This window comes from Littorina saxatilis, unplaced genomic scaffold (assembly GCF_037325665.1).
Source record: "Littorina saxatilis isolate snail1 unplaced genomic scaffold, US_GU_Lsax_2.0 scaffold_426, whole genome shotgun sequence".
NCBI classification, from domain to species: domain Eukaryota; kingdom Metazoa; phylum Mollusca; class Gastropoda; order Littorinimorpha; family Littorinidae; genus Littorina; species Littorina saxatilis.
The window spans coordinates 66,201-79,411 of NW_027128699.1; the positions used below are offsets into that span (position 1 = coordinate 66,201).

Genomic DNA, 13,211 nt, shown 5'->3' on the forward strand with positions numbered 1-13,211 from the left:
CTCATCCCGATTTGAATGCACAGTTGGTAGTCTACTCCCGGGAACATTTGGTATCATAAAAGATAAATACGTATAGCACGACTCTTTGCAGGAACGTTTTATCAGGCATGCTATTATTATTAAAGACATAGGGCACCGATTCACTCCAAAAATCGATGTTACTAATATTTTGCTAATACTTTGCCTGTGAGGTTTTCAGAGTATGTCAAACAAAGTGTGAATAAATGAGAGAAAACGACCGGACAGACTTCATGATTCAGACTTTTGAATATGCCAAAAGTCATATTTAAACGAGGAATGGTTTTTTTCTTATCAATCATATACAATTAAATGGCCTATCTTTTAAGTGATGGACATCTCTGGTTTGCGTTGAATTATTTCTATTTGAATAAATGGAACGCGTCTTTCCGATCCGTCGCGATATAACCTTGAACGGTTGAAAACGACGTTAAACACCAAATAAAGAAAGAAAGTCTTCCCGATATGGCTGCAAATAGCGAATTTGCGTAACATGTATGGTTGGGTAAAATAAGATCAGTTTCCCAATTTACATAAACATATGTCCTAAATCATCCACCCGATTGTACCCACAAATTAACACAATGCTGAAAGATTTCGCACAGTATCATGCTAAACAAGAGGCGAAGCCTTCAAGGCTCACGTAAGAAATCGACAAACAGTAACACAAACTCAATCACTCCGTCACACATACACACACACACACACACACACACACACACACACACACACACACACACACACACACACACACACACACACACACACACACACACACACACACACACACACACACACACACAGTAAGCATAGGTGACACTGTGCAAGAAAGCGAGACACTAGATCTAGATCTGTCTGTCTGCATGTAGCGACTGCCAACTAGTCTCGGCCCGCTCAAAATAACAATGACCGAGACTTTCAGTAATTCCTTCGCGTGACGTCTAACCCTCTTACGTCATAATGTCACGTCTTCAAATGACGAAATGTTAAAGTTTCCACCACAGACATACACACGCACGCACATACGCACATACGCACGCACAGACAGACAAAGTTACGATCGCATAGGCTACACTTACGCGAGCCAAAAAACATAAAACACTTGACCTAAACATCACTGCATCGATCTGCAAATCGTACCATTACCCCCATTTTGAAAAAGAAAATGACATCACAAATGATAATTGGTATCATACTCTGAACAGTATGCATGTTGAGTGATATATGAAAGCGTTCACAGTCTACGATGGGCGAACATAGATATTAGTATACCATACACAAAAGTGTGAAATTATGAGGTGTATTGGCCCACGCACGCACGCACGCACGCACGCTCACGAATACCCTCGACAAACACACAGACAAACAGGATCAAACACACACACACACACACACACACACACACACACACACACACACACACACACACACACACACACATACATACACTAACACACTCGCACTCACATACAAACGCGCGTGTGTACCTTCTATACCTGTTTGAAAAATAAGTGTACCTTTTTGACACCCCCCCATACTGTTCCAAACCAAGCACCTTCGCTTGGTCGTGCCACGAGAGCACACACAGACAGAAGAACCAACATACGCGTCTGCATCTGTGGAAACAAGGGACAGTGGTTAAATAAAAACAGATTCATGATCGTTATATTTTTTACAAACATAGGGACGGAAAACTAAAAGTTGGAATGAGGAGGAATGACGGTAGAACAGACAAGTCGCGAAAGGCGAAATTACTGCATTTAGTCAAGCTGTCGAACTCAAGGAATAAAACCATTATTCTCGATCTATATGTGTCGCAAATCTAACTCTCAAGGAATGAAACCATTATTCTCGTTCTATATGTGTCGCAAATCTAACTCTCAAGGAATGAAACTGAACGCACTGCATTTTTCCACCAAGACAATACACACGAGGGATAACCGGTCATAAGCAGAACTGAGGCTCTACGCGGGGCCTGACAAGATTGATGAAGGCACGTTTTGTCAGTTTTCTTGGATTTGTTTGATTTACGTCGGGATTTAAAGTAAGCTACAGATTCAGCGATGCCTTACATTGTTTCTTGATGCATAAAATGTCATAGAGCGGTTCATATGTGTCCGTAAATTACCATCAAAGCTGAACATATCGGCGATCAAGCACCGGAAATGGCTGTCCGATGGGTTTTGGAAGTAGAAATGTGCTTTATTTTACAATGTCAGCTCGTATTTGACATCGGTTTGGGATTTTAATGGAAGATGGAGTCATTGAAGATGCAAACAAGTGCTATTTCGGGAGTAGAATATATCGACCGACCCTGTAGGCGAGAGGCGGTCAAATGTGAGAGATGATCGTACGCGGGGCTGCCGACCGCGAATGGAACAGCAGATTCATAATTTGTTTTAATCAGTAACATACACTAACAGTCTTTTTTGCAATCTGAAATGTTTAAATGTAATGATATCAAACTAATGTATTACTATTATCTTTTTACTGAATTTCAAACATACATTTACCCCCAATTTTTTCTGTATTTTCCCCAATTGTTTTTGGTGTGATTAGAAAAGCTTCCATTTGATAATAAAATATTTGTTTTCTTTTATTTGAAGTAATGAAACATGTACACTAAAGTTGCTTCTACGTTGTGGAACACTCTTTTGTTTAAAAAATGTATGTTAAAGTGTTGAAATTAACACTAACAAATGTACAGTTTTTTGTGACTGTTCACGTCATACTGAGCCAAGGGCTGTCCCTTTTCTTCTTTGCCCAAAGTAATCAAAATCAGGCAATCCAGAAAGATGCTTCAGAACTACTCCTCGTAACAGGGGGTAGGATGGCAGTCAATGGACACAAGGATTTCATGATTAAAACTATTTTTTGTGTGTCGCAAAATTCACGTCACAAATGTCACAAGAAACAGCACTGCTGTTACTAATTAATTGCGTTTTCTAACAGCGAGAACGACATTTACATGAACCGCATAATTATGGGTCGTTTTCAAAAAATGTCGCGAAAGCTGTCCCCGGAGTTTGGCTCTGCACAGTCGTCGCGTCTTAAAACAAACTAGACAACATTTTGTATCATTTTGTTCGTTGTCCAAGGGTCATTAACTTCCTGTATCAAAAATACAATGTTATGTTAATACGGTATGTAGAGCGTGAGTTATCTGACGCAAGGGTGCCGAAAAACGAGTATCTAACGGTCGCCAACCAGTCTTTCAGATCTATTTTGTTCTGTTTTTTAGTATCGGATAATCATGAAATTCTGTCACATTATAGTCTTTATTGGTTTCTTTTTGCTAAAGTTAAAATTTTCATTAAAACTTAGTCTTAGGGGTGCATAATACGAAAAAACCCTTTTGTACCACCAACATTGTCCTTGCTGTTACGACTGAACAAACTTGATAACACTAAAACATGTGGATCGCCAAACTCAGATCTAATTAGATCTAAAGAAAGACAATTCTTTCATCAATTGATTAACTACATTATTCAGTTGCAGACGACATGAAAAACATCAAAATATTGCTGCCTTTCAACTAAGGTGAGATGTCCCTCAAAATGTTGTCCTTGCTGTTACGGTGCTTTCAAATTGAAAGAATTCGATTCAAACACTGAAAATATCACATTTTGTAGAGATTTTGATCCAGATCAAGAATCACACAAATGTATTTCAAAGCGACGTCGCTTTGGAAATTGCGACACAAAAAACACCCAAAATGTCCTTGCTGTTACGGTCCTTGGTGTTACGATTCTGGGACCAGTTTCCACTGTGCGCACTGAACACGTGCTTGTGTATAGGTCATGCCTTAACTCTTACCAGTTCGCTCCCTTACCCATCGTAAGCAAGCTTACGATGCCCCCCCCCCCCCCCCCTGTAGTTTTCCACTGACCAATTATCTAATCATCAAAAACATTTACATTGGATGGGTCGGACAGTGGATAAACTCATATGTTAGACACACTTTATGACAGAAACAAGCTGGGTTTTTGTTATAAGTTAGTTATAGGAATGCGTTATTAGGCACAAAAAAAAAGTTTGTTAACGGTAACATAGGCCAATAAAATAGGGTCGGTAGGTCGGGACTTTTTTTTGTTTTGTTTTTCTTTTCCCCCAAAAACATATTTTAAAGTTATTTTTCCAAAAAAAACAAAAACCTTTTTTTTTCCCCCAAAAACCATATTTTTAAGTTATTTTTAACCAAAATATATATTTTTTTTCCCAAATGCCATAAAAAAGTCCAGGGTCGCGGGAAAAAATAGGGTCGGTCGGGATACCGTAAACAGAATTTTGTTTGTGTGTGCCTTAGGCATGCGTATGTCATGAAACGTCCAACTTTGAAATTTGGGTGGGGGTATTCAGGTGACAATAACTTTTTTGTTTATCAGCAAAACTCAATAAAACTTTGCTATGTTATGTAAAATGAATGCCCAAACAGACTAGTTAGCAGCATATCTAAAATAAACTGAGCACAAAAACAATTTCTTCTTTGTGTTTGTCACGTGTTCCAAAAAATGGGCGTACAAATTTCAACAAAAATCATGTTGTCACCCCCATAACAGTTTTTACCTTTAAAGATAGCACAATTCTCTTTGCAAATATGAAAAGCTTATTCATTTTCCTTTCATTTGATATTTAACTTTCTATATTTCATTTAGAATATGACCCCAGATAGCCACTCGGCAAGTAGGCACCAACAGCACTGTAAAATATGTCCTAAAACCCCCGAACTGGTGACACATCTTTGGATTTTCCAGACTGAATTGAGTTACACAGGGGGTACTTTAAAAAGATCTGATCAGTTTTAGATATATTTTATTGTCTGCGCGACGGTTAAATATAAGCTTATCCTATATTATGAACAGCAGCGGGCGGCGGTTGTGACGTGACGGGTTCAATTTCTCTGGTCAGCACCTAACATTGCTGCGAAAACATCAATCGCAACTAGCAGCTGAATAAAATAGTTCATTGACTGTAAGTCTTGTTGGTTTTGTTTTCTGAATCTGACTATTGTTATGACAGGATCAGTGAATGAGCGTTCACGCTCACCACGAAACTCAGAATAGCTTCGTGACGTTGTTATTGCTTCCAATATAAAAGCGTCTTTGGCAGCAGTAGACAATTATTTGCCTGTCTCTATAGTTTATCTGCGGGCTTTCAATTGTCTTTTCAGAATGTTTCTTCTCCGTTCATCCCGGAGAAAGCGAATGTTTTTTTTTATCGTAAGAATGCGTCCCATGTTCCTCGAGAGACAAGTTCAAGGGCGCGCAATATCCCCCTAACAAGCTAGGCAGGGAAAAGATTGGGTGACATTTTAAAGATAAGATATGTTCATTTGACATTTTACATTCAACTACATTCAGGGGCAGCATGCAGCCACATAAATGAAGACAATGTCGAATAATACGCAGTATATACCCTAATTGCAGACATCATGTAACTTCCACGCATACGACATTTTTTGTGAAACGCGTCAACAGAAGCTCTCGCATTTTGAAGATATTATTCTTAATACTCGTCATTAAGGTGGGTTACTTCAGTATTTAACAAATAAATGAATGCAGATTCCAGACCTAAAATCAAAATAACGATTTTACTAACTTAATTTTTCGAACAAAGTTGGACCCATTTGGCGACATATTTTGAAAACGACATCCGGGAAGAAACAGCACCTTGTAAATCTATTACTTTATCTAAGGCCAAAAAAAAATTAGGTCTGTTTACGGTAACATAGGCCCAAAAAATAGGGTCGGTAGGTCGGGATTATTTTTTTATTTTTTTTATTTTTATTTTTTTCTCCAAAAAACCCATATTTTTACGTTATTTTGCAAAAAAAACAAAAGATTTTTTTTTTCTCCAAATGCCAAAAAAAAGTCTAGGGTCGCGCGAAAAAAATAGGGTCGGTCGGGTTACCGTAAACAGACCTATTTTTTTTTTGGCCTAATGTACTGCTTCTTTTGATCTAAAATGTTTCTGATCAAAGACGTTAAACAAAACAAAAGCACACGACTGCCTGTAATATTGGCTCTGGATAATTTAAGATGTTTCTCGTGACAAGTTGCAACACATGACGCTATTGTCACAAGAAACATTCACATATGCTTTTTTCTCCAACAAAGGGGTTCATGTTGAGAAAAATATTTGTTTCTTGTTTAAGCTTCTTCACATTGCTTAATTTAGTGCTGCTTCGACTCCCTATGTTTGTGAATAAAGGATTTGGTTGTCACATAAAGCAGATCTTTGGCCAATTTTGATATCAAAGTTCACTCAAGCCTTTGTATCTTTTGCAGACAAATCTGTTCATTTGAACAAAGTGGGATATTAAAAATTTGATCAGGAAGAAGAAACTGTTGTTATTTTTTTGTGGTATGCCAAACATAAAGTAACTACCTGGTTCAATCCAGTGCTACAAAACATGCAAGTCCAAATGCAATAAGCCATACGCTGAACATGCTTAACAATAGTTCAGCATCAGGATATACCCCTGGCATATTTTCCATAAAGCCACTTCACATACAGTGGAAACATGCTGTTTACTCTCCCCCAGTCCCCAATCACTATACACAGGTCAACACAAATACCAACACCCTTGTCTAGTATAATCTATGTGTGGATATTTTAAAAATGTCATCTGACAGGGAGCACCTTTTGGGAGTTGCCCATATGCATGTGTATTTTTGGTTCCTCAAATAAGTTTGACAGATTTTATTTGTACATATTACATGTGTAGTAACATTATCAGTTGGTAACGTAAAAAGGTATGTTACTTTAAATTATTTTATGTTTTACTCAATCTTGGATTCCATAAATAAATACACATTCCAAACCTGTCTTATTGTTTAGCTTGTGTGTGTAGAATGGTATGTAAGAGAGAGAGAGAGAGAGAGAGAGAGAGAGAGAGAGAGAGAGAGAGAGAGAGAGAGAGAGAGAGAGAGAGAGAGAGAGAGAGAGAGAGAGAGAGAGAGAGAGAGAGAGAGAGAGAGAGAGAGAGAGAGAGAGAGAGAGAGTGTGTGTGTGAGTGAGAGTGTGTGCATGTTCTGATGATTGTTTGGATTAAAATAATAATTTCTAAAAAAAACAAAGACTGTTAGTGTATGTTACTGATCAAAACAAATTATGAATCTGCTGTCCCATTCGCGGTCAGCAGCCACGCGTGACTAAATGTGACCGCCTCTCGTCTACAGGGTCGGTCGATATATTCTACCCCCGAAATATCACTTGTTTGCATCTTCAGTGACTCCATCGTCCATTAAAATCCCAAACCGACGTCAAATACGAGCGGATTTTGTGAAATAAAGCACATTTCTACTTCCAAAACCCATCGAACAGCCATTTCCGGCGCTCGATCGCCGACATATTCAGCTTTGATGGTAATTTACGGACAAATATGAACCGCTCTATGACATTTTTTGCATCGAGAAACAATGTAAGGCATCGCCGAATCTGTAGCTTACTTTAAATCCCGACGTAAATCAAACAAGACCAAGAAAACTGACAAAAGGTGCCTTCAATCGTGTCAGGCCCCGCGTAGAGCCTCAGTCCCGCTAATGACCGGTTATCCCCCGTGATACAGCTTCGTCAATCGCCGCGAGAAGGAAATCGCTCACTTCTCACGTGCAAAGCGCAGTAAAATAGACAAGCAAGAATAGCGCGGTAGCGTATATTGCGCTAAGAAGGAAAGCGCGCTTTTCTGTATTCTTGTTAACTTTCTGAGCTTGTTGTGAATACAATTTCAGTATCATATCTATGTGTTTTTGGAATCAGGAAATAATAAGGAATCAGATGAAATCATTTTTGGATCGGTTTCATAAATTTTAATTGTAGTAATAATTAATCTAATTTCGTTAATTGTGATCACATTTTAAGAGTAAACATGACATATGTAGATATTTTTAGATTCGGCATTTGAAGAAGAATACGATGCAATCAATTTTAAACCTGTTTGCGATATTTTGATTTTAATGACAATTTTAATGAGCAAACTCATTAATTATTGTTTAAGGCTCCAAGCTGAAATACAATACAAAAGTCCGGACTTCGTCAAAGATTACTTGATCAAAATTTCAACCAATTTGGTTAAAATATGAGAGCGTGACAATGACGCCTCAACTTTCACAAACAGCCGGATATGACGTCATCAAATACATTTATCACAAAAATGAAGAAAAAAAAAGCCCGGGGAAGCCATACTCAGGATCCTTCATGCTAAGTTTCATGAAGGTCGGTCCAGTCGTTTTCTCTGAATCGCTTCACACACACACACACACACACACACACACACACACACACACACACACACACACATACACACACGCACGCACGCATGCACACACACACACACACACACACACACACACATACGGACGAGGAGCACCTTAGGTACCGGTCATACGCAGACGGATCTGTGTGACTTCTGTACGTACGAAATCCACATTAGGTACCGTTTGGCTATACACAGTGTGTAACCCGTACGGACGAAGGCGTTAAGTACCTGTTTCCTATACACACTGATGGTTGTGTATAGTGTCAGTAAAGTGTGAATAGGTGAGGATGGAACTTTAACCGTCGATCACTTTACATGTATAACCTCAATTAATATGTTGCATGTTTTGCTTTTGATTTGTATGTTCCTTACTTTGTCATTTTGTTGTTTATGTTTATTTGCTTGTTTGCTTACTTGTCGATTGTTTGCTGGTTCGTTCGTTTACTTTGTTTATTTGTCATGTTGCTTTACTTGTTTATCATTTATTAGACATTTGTATTAGAAGTAAGGACCGGTTGTAAGAAAAGGCGTCACCTTAAACCTCTATCCTTGAAAAATAAAGTTCCATCATCATCATTATCATCTCTCTCTCTCTCTCTCTCTCTCTCTCTCTCTCTCTCTCTCTCTCTCTCTCTCTCTCTCTCTCTCTCTCTCTCTCTCTCTCTTTTTACATTTAGTCAAGTTTTGTCTGTGCCGGTGTGCGTGCGCGTGTGTAGAGCGATTCAGAGTAAACTACTGGACCGATCTTTATGAAATTTGACATGAGAGTTCCTGGGTATGATATCCCCGGATTTTTTTTTCTTTTTTTCGATAAATGTCTTTGATGACGTCATATCCGGCTTTTTGTAAAAGTTGAAGCGGCACTGTCACACCCTCATTTTTGAATCAAATTGATTGAAATTTTGGCCAAGCAATCTTCGACAAAGGTCGGACTTCGGTTTTGTATTTAAGCTTGGTGGCTTAAAAATGTATTAATGACTTTGGTCATTACAAATCTGAAAATTGTAAATAATTGTTTTTTTTATAAAACGATCCAAATTTACGTTCATCTTATTCTTCATTATTTTCTGATTCCAAAAACATATAAATATGTTATATTCGGATTAAAAACAAGCTCTCAAAATTAAAAATATAAAAAATTCTGATCAAAATCAAATTTCCGAAATCGATTAAAAAAACAATTTCATCTTATTCCTAGTCGGTTCCTGATTCCAAAAACATATAGATATGATATGTTTGGATTAAAAACACGCTCAGAAAGTTAAAACGAAGAGAGGTACAGAAAAGCGTGCTATGCAGCACAGCGAAACCATCACCGCGCTAAACAGTCTCGTCAGTTTCACTGGGTTTTGCGCGAGCGGCGGACTACGGTCACTGTGAAAAAATGCAGTGCGTTCAGTTTCATTCTGTGAGTTCCACAGCTTGACTAAAATGTAGTAATTTCGCTTTCCGCGACTTGTTTTTTTGTTTTGTTTTTAAATTGGAGAAAACGGTTTCTTTTTTTGTTGGTTTTTTTTTTGTGTGGTTTGCATGGTTGTTTATACAAAAAGCAATTGAGGAGCCATAGATGGTTACTTTTTTTTTCTCCTTTTTTTTGTTTTTTTGTTTTTCTTATTCTCGTCCATCCGCTCCCTCCCACCCCCCTCATAATATTCACAAACGTCATATATCACTTCACCTCATCTCGACTTATACATTACTCACAATCTTCTAATGTACATTTTATTTTCCAATAATGATACTATTCAAATCGTATCTATCACCATACTAATATTTACTAATACACATTTTTGCAATCAAAATAATGTGATTAAGTACCTTATTATTTTGGCATATATTACTAGGTTGATAACCAAACAAGACATCGTGTTCTGAGAGGTGCACATTTGATCCTGTATTTCTAAAAATATAATGGACAACATTTTCCCAAAAGCTCGTCAACTTCTCACATTGACAAAAAAAAGTGTTCAACATAATCAATGTGTTTACAAAATGTACATAATTTTGTTTCTCTAATTTTCATTTTATTTAATAATATATTCGTGGGATAAATATTATGTAATATTTTTCATTGTAACAATCGCAATCTTTCTTCTTTTGTACATTTGCTTGCTAACAGCCAATGACTGTGATCTAGTTTAACCTGATATTTATGTAACCAAAATGTAGCAGCGCAAGGCTCGCTCGCTTTAGACTGGACTATCAGCATGCGAATCTTTCTCGCGGAGGGGTTAATGATCACAGGGTTCCGTGTGTCAAGGTCATTATTGTGTTCGCCTGCTCGCGGGCTGGCTGTGTTTTTGCGAAGTGCAAGCGCTCGCACAGCAGTCTTCACTGCGCGGTACTCAAAAAATCTAGAGGGACTGTATCCTTTCTTTGTGCACAGCTGGTTAAAAGGAATCATATCTCCGTTAACCCAAATATCTTTCACCATATCTAAATGCGCTTCTATCCATTTTTTTAAATATAAGCTTTTATTTTTATAAACCACTTTTATATTTCCACAAACATTGATCGCCAAAGCGATCTTCTCTCTCATAAATCAATGCTTTATTATGGATTCATTTTAAGAGAACTTCTGTCTAAAAGTTTGATCGAATGCATTCAATACCTTGGTTTTAGTAGTGTTGTGGCTTTAAAACAAAGTAAATTTCTTCCCAATACCTGATAAAGACTTAACGGAATCGTTGTCCACGGTTCATGTTTTTGTTGTTGAAGTTTTGCTGCCCATGTCAGTAAAAAAGAAGTCTGCATATCGTGGACGTTTATCATGTTAATACCACCTTCTTCCACCACATTACACAATACATTTCGTTTAACTTTTTCAAAGGCTTTTGTATTTGAATACTTCCTTTTCCAGAGAAACCTGAACAAAATAGTATTCAACTTATCGAGAACTTTAACAGGAGCAAGAAGCGCCTGCATAACGTAAACAAATTGTGAAACTAAGAAGGACTTAATAATACATAATTTGCCGCTTATACTTAAATTTCTTCTTGACCATCTGCAAATGATTTGTTCAACTTTTTCAAGTCTTTTTGGACCAATTTTCCATAATTTCAGAGGCCGGGATGTCATTTTTAAAACTGACTAATTCCCATGATTTTAACCTGGGTATTCCATTTAATATCGCAATATTTCTCTTGACAGTTTTTACGCGATCCCTACCACATTGCTTCCGTTTCACTTTTATTTAATTTTAAGCGAGATATATTGGAAAAATCATCAATAATTTTCAAAACCGTTTCCATGTCGTTTTTATCTTGAAGTAAAACAGTTATGTCATCGGCGTACATAGCCAGTTTCAAGATACGCGATGTTTGTTCTGCAAAACCTACATCTGGTAAGGCAAATCCTTTAATATTGGGGTGACTTCGGATTTGTGTATTGCTAATAATTCTACACTTATTTCTTCCGAAATCCAACCCATATAATTTATGCAGCTCGTGGTGTTTGTCATTAAACCAATATGTAATGCTATTTGAGACCGTGGAAGAGCCAGGTTGGTTATTGCCCTTTTAACTTCTCTTAAAACTTTAATCCATTTAACAAATTTTTCGCCAAAACCAAATTTTTTAAAGGATCAGACCACATAGTCTTTTGAGATGGAATCGTAGGCTCGGGCGTAGTCAAGGGCAAGTAATATACCTGCTTGATTTCTTTCATTAGCGTAATTAATGACATCATCAATTAATCTAATCAAGTTACTTGCCTTTCTTCCCTTAATACATCCTGTCTGATCTTCTGACACGAGGTCAGAAATAACACCAGATACGCGCTGCGATAAACATGTTGCCAGCATTTTATAATCTGTATTGGTTACAGATATAGGGTTTCCAATTCTTAAGGCTATCTCTCGGCAAATCTTTATCCTTATGGATCAACGTGATAACTGCTCTTTTCTGAGTATCTGACAATTCACCGACTCTAAATGCACTTTGAAGGGAATTAACCACCATCATTTTTACTTTAGGCCAACATTTTTTCATGAAACTTGTAGTCAATCCGTCTAAACCTGGTGACGAACCATTTTTTAATAAAGACAGCGCCCTGCCGATTTCTAACACGGTAAAATCAGTTTCCAAACCATATTTTCGTTCGTCATTTAACTGAGGAATATTTAAATTAAGAACTTTACTTTCAGCATCCTCCTCAACAAAATTCCCATTTTTATCAAACACGTTATTGTAAAATCTCACTTGCTCCTGTAAAATTCCTTTTTGCGTCGTTATTGAGAGCCATTTTCATCTATTAATCTGTCCATAAATTTTCAATCAGCTTTCACTTTTTCCATATTTAAAAATATAATATCACTTCACATGCACAATTCTATATAACATATTACAACCAAACACAATAGCAAATAAGCAAAAAAACTCAGAACATGGTTTGAAAGGGTAGCTTTATTGGTCTTTTTTTTCGAACGAATGTAAGGATCACTATATCCCGCCAAACCGCAACACGGTGGCCTAGTGGTAAGGCGTCCGCCCAGTGAGCGGGAGGTCGTGGGTTCGAACCCCGGCCGGGTCATACCTAAGACTTTAAAATTGGCAATCTAGTGGCTGCTCCGCCTGGCGTCTGGCATTATGGGGTTAGTGCTAGGACTGGTTGGTCCGGTGTCAGAATAATGTGACTGGGTGAGACATGAAGCCTGTGCTGCGACTTCTGTCTTGTGTGTGGCGCACGTTAAATGTCAAAGCAGCACCGCCCTGATATGGCCCTTCGTGGTCGGCTGGGCGTTAAGCAAACAAACAAACAAACAAACAAAATATATCTCGCCAACTAGAGTTATTACGGCTTGTTGATTTTGCCAATACAAAAGTCATTTTTTCTCACTTCATTGGTGCAAACAGTGTAATATTGTGTTGTAAATTCTATTGTTATGCGATTGTTGTTATATTTGTAAGCATAAGAGAGAGAGAGAGAGAGAGAG

At 37.7% G+C, this 13,211-nt stretch overlaps 1 protein-coding gene across 2 annotated transcripts in view; it reads right to left on the reverse strand.

Annotated features, from left to right (window-relative positions):
• LOC138957044 (uncharacterized) overlaps positions 1-13,211 on the reverse strand; it is a 67,860-nt gene that overhangs the window by 33,894 nt on the left and 20,755 nt on the right. For both annotated transcript variants that reach the window (XM_070328216.1, XM_070328217.1), the window contains exon 3: positions 1,536-1,634. In XM_070328216.1, the coding sequence (XP_070184317.1) occupies positions 1,536-1,634 (99 nt within the window). The remainder of the gene's footprint in view (positions 1-1,535; positions 1,635-13,211) is intronic.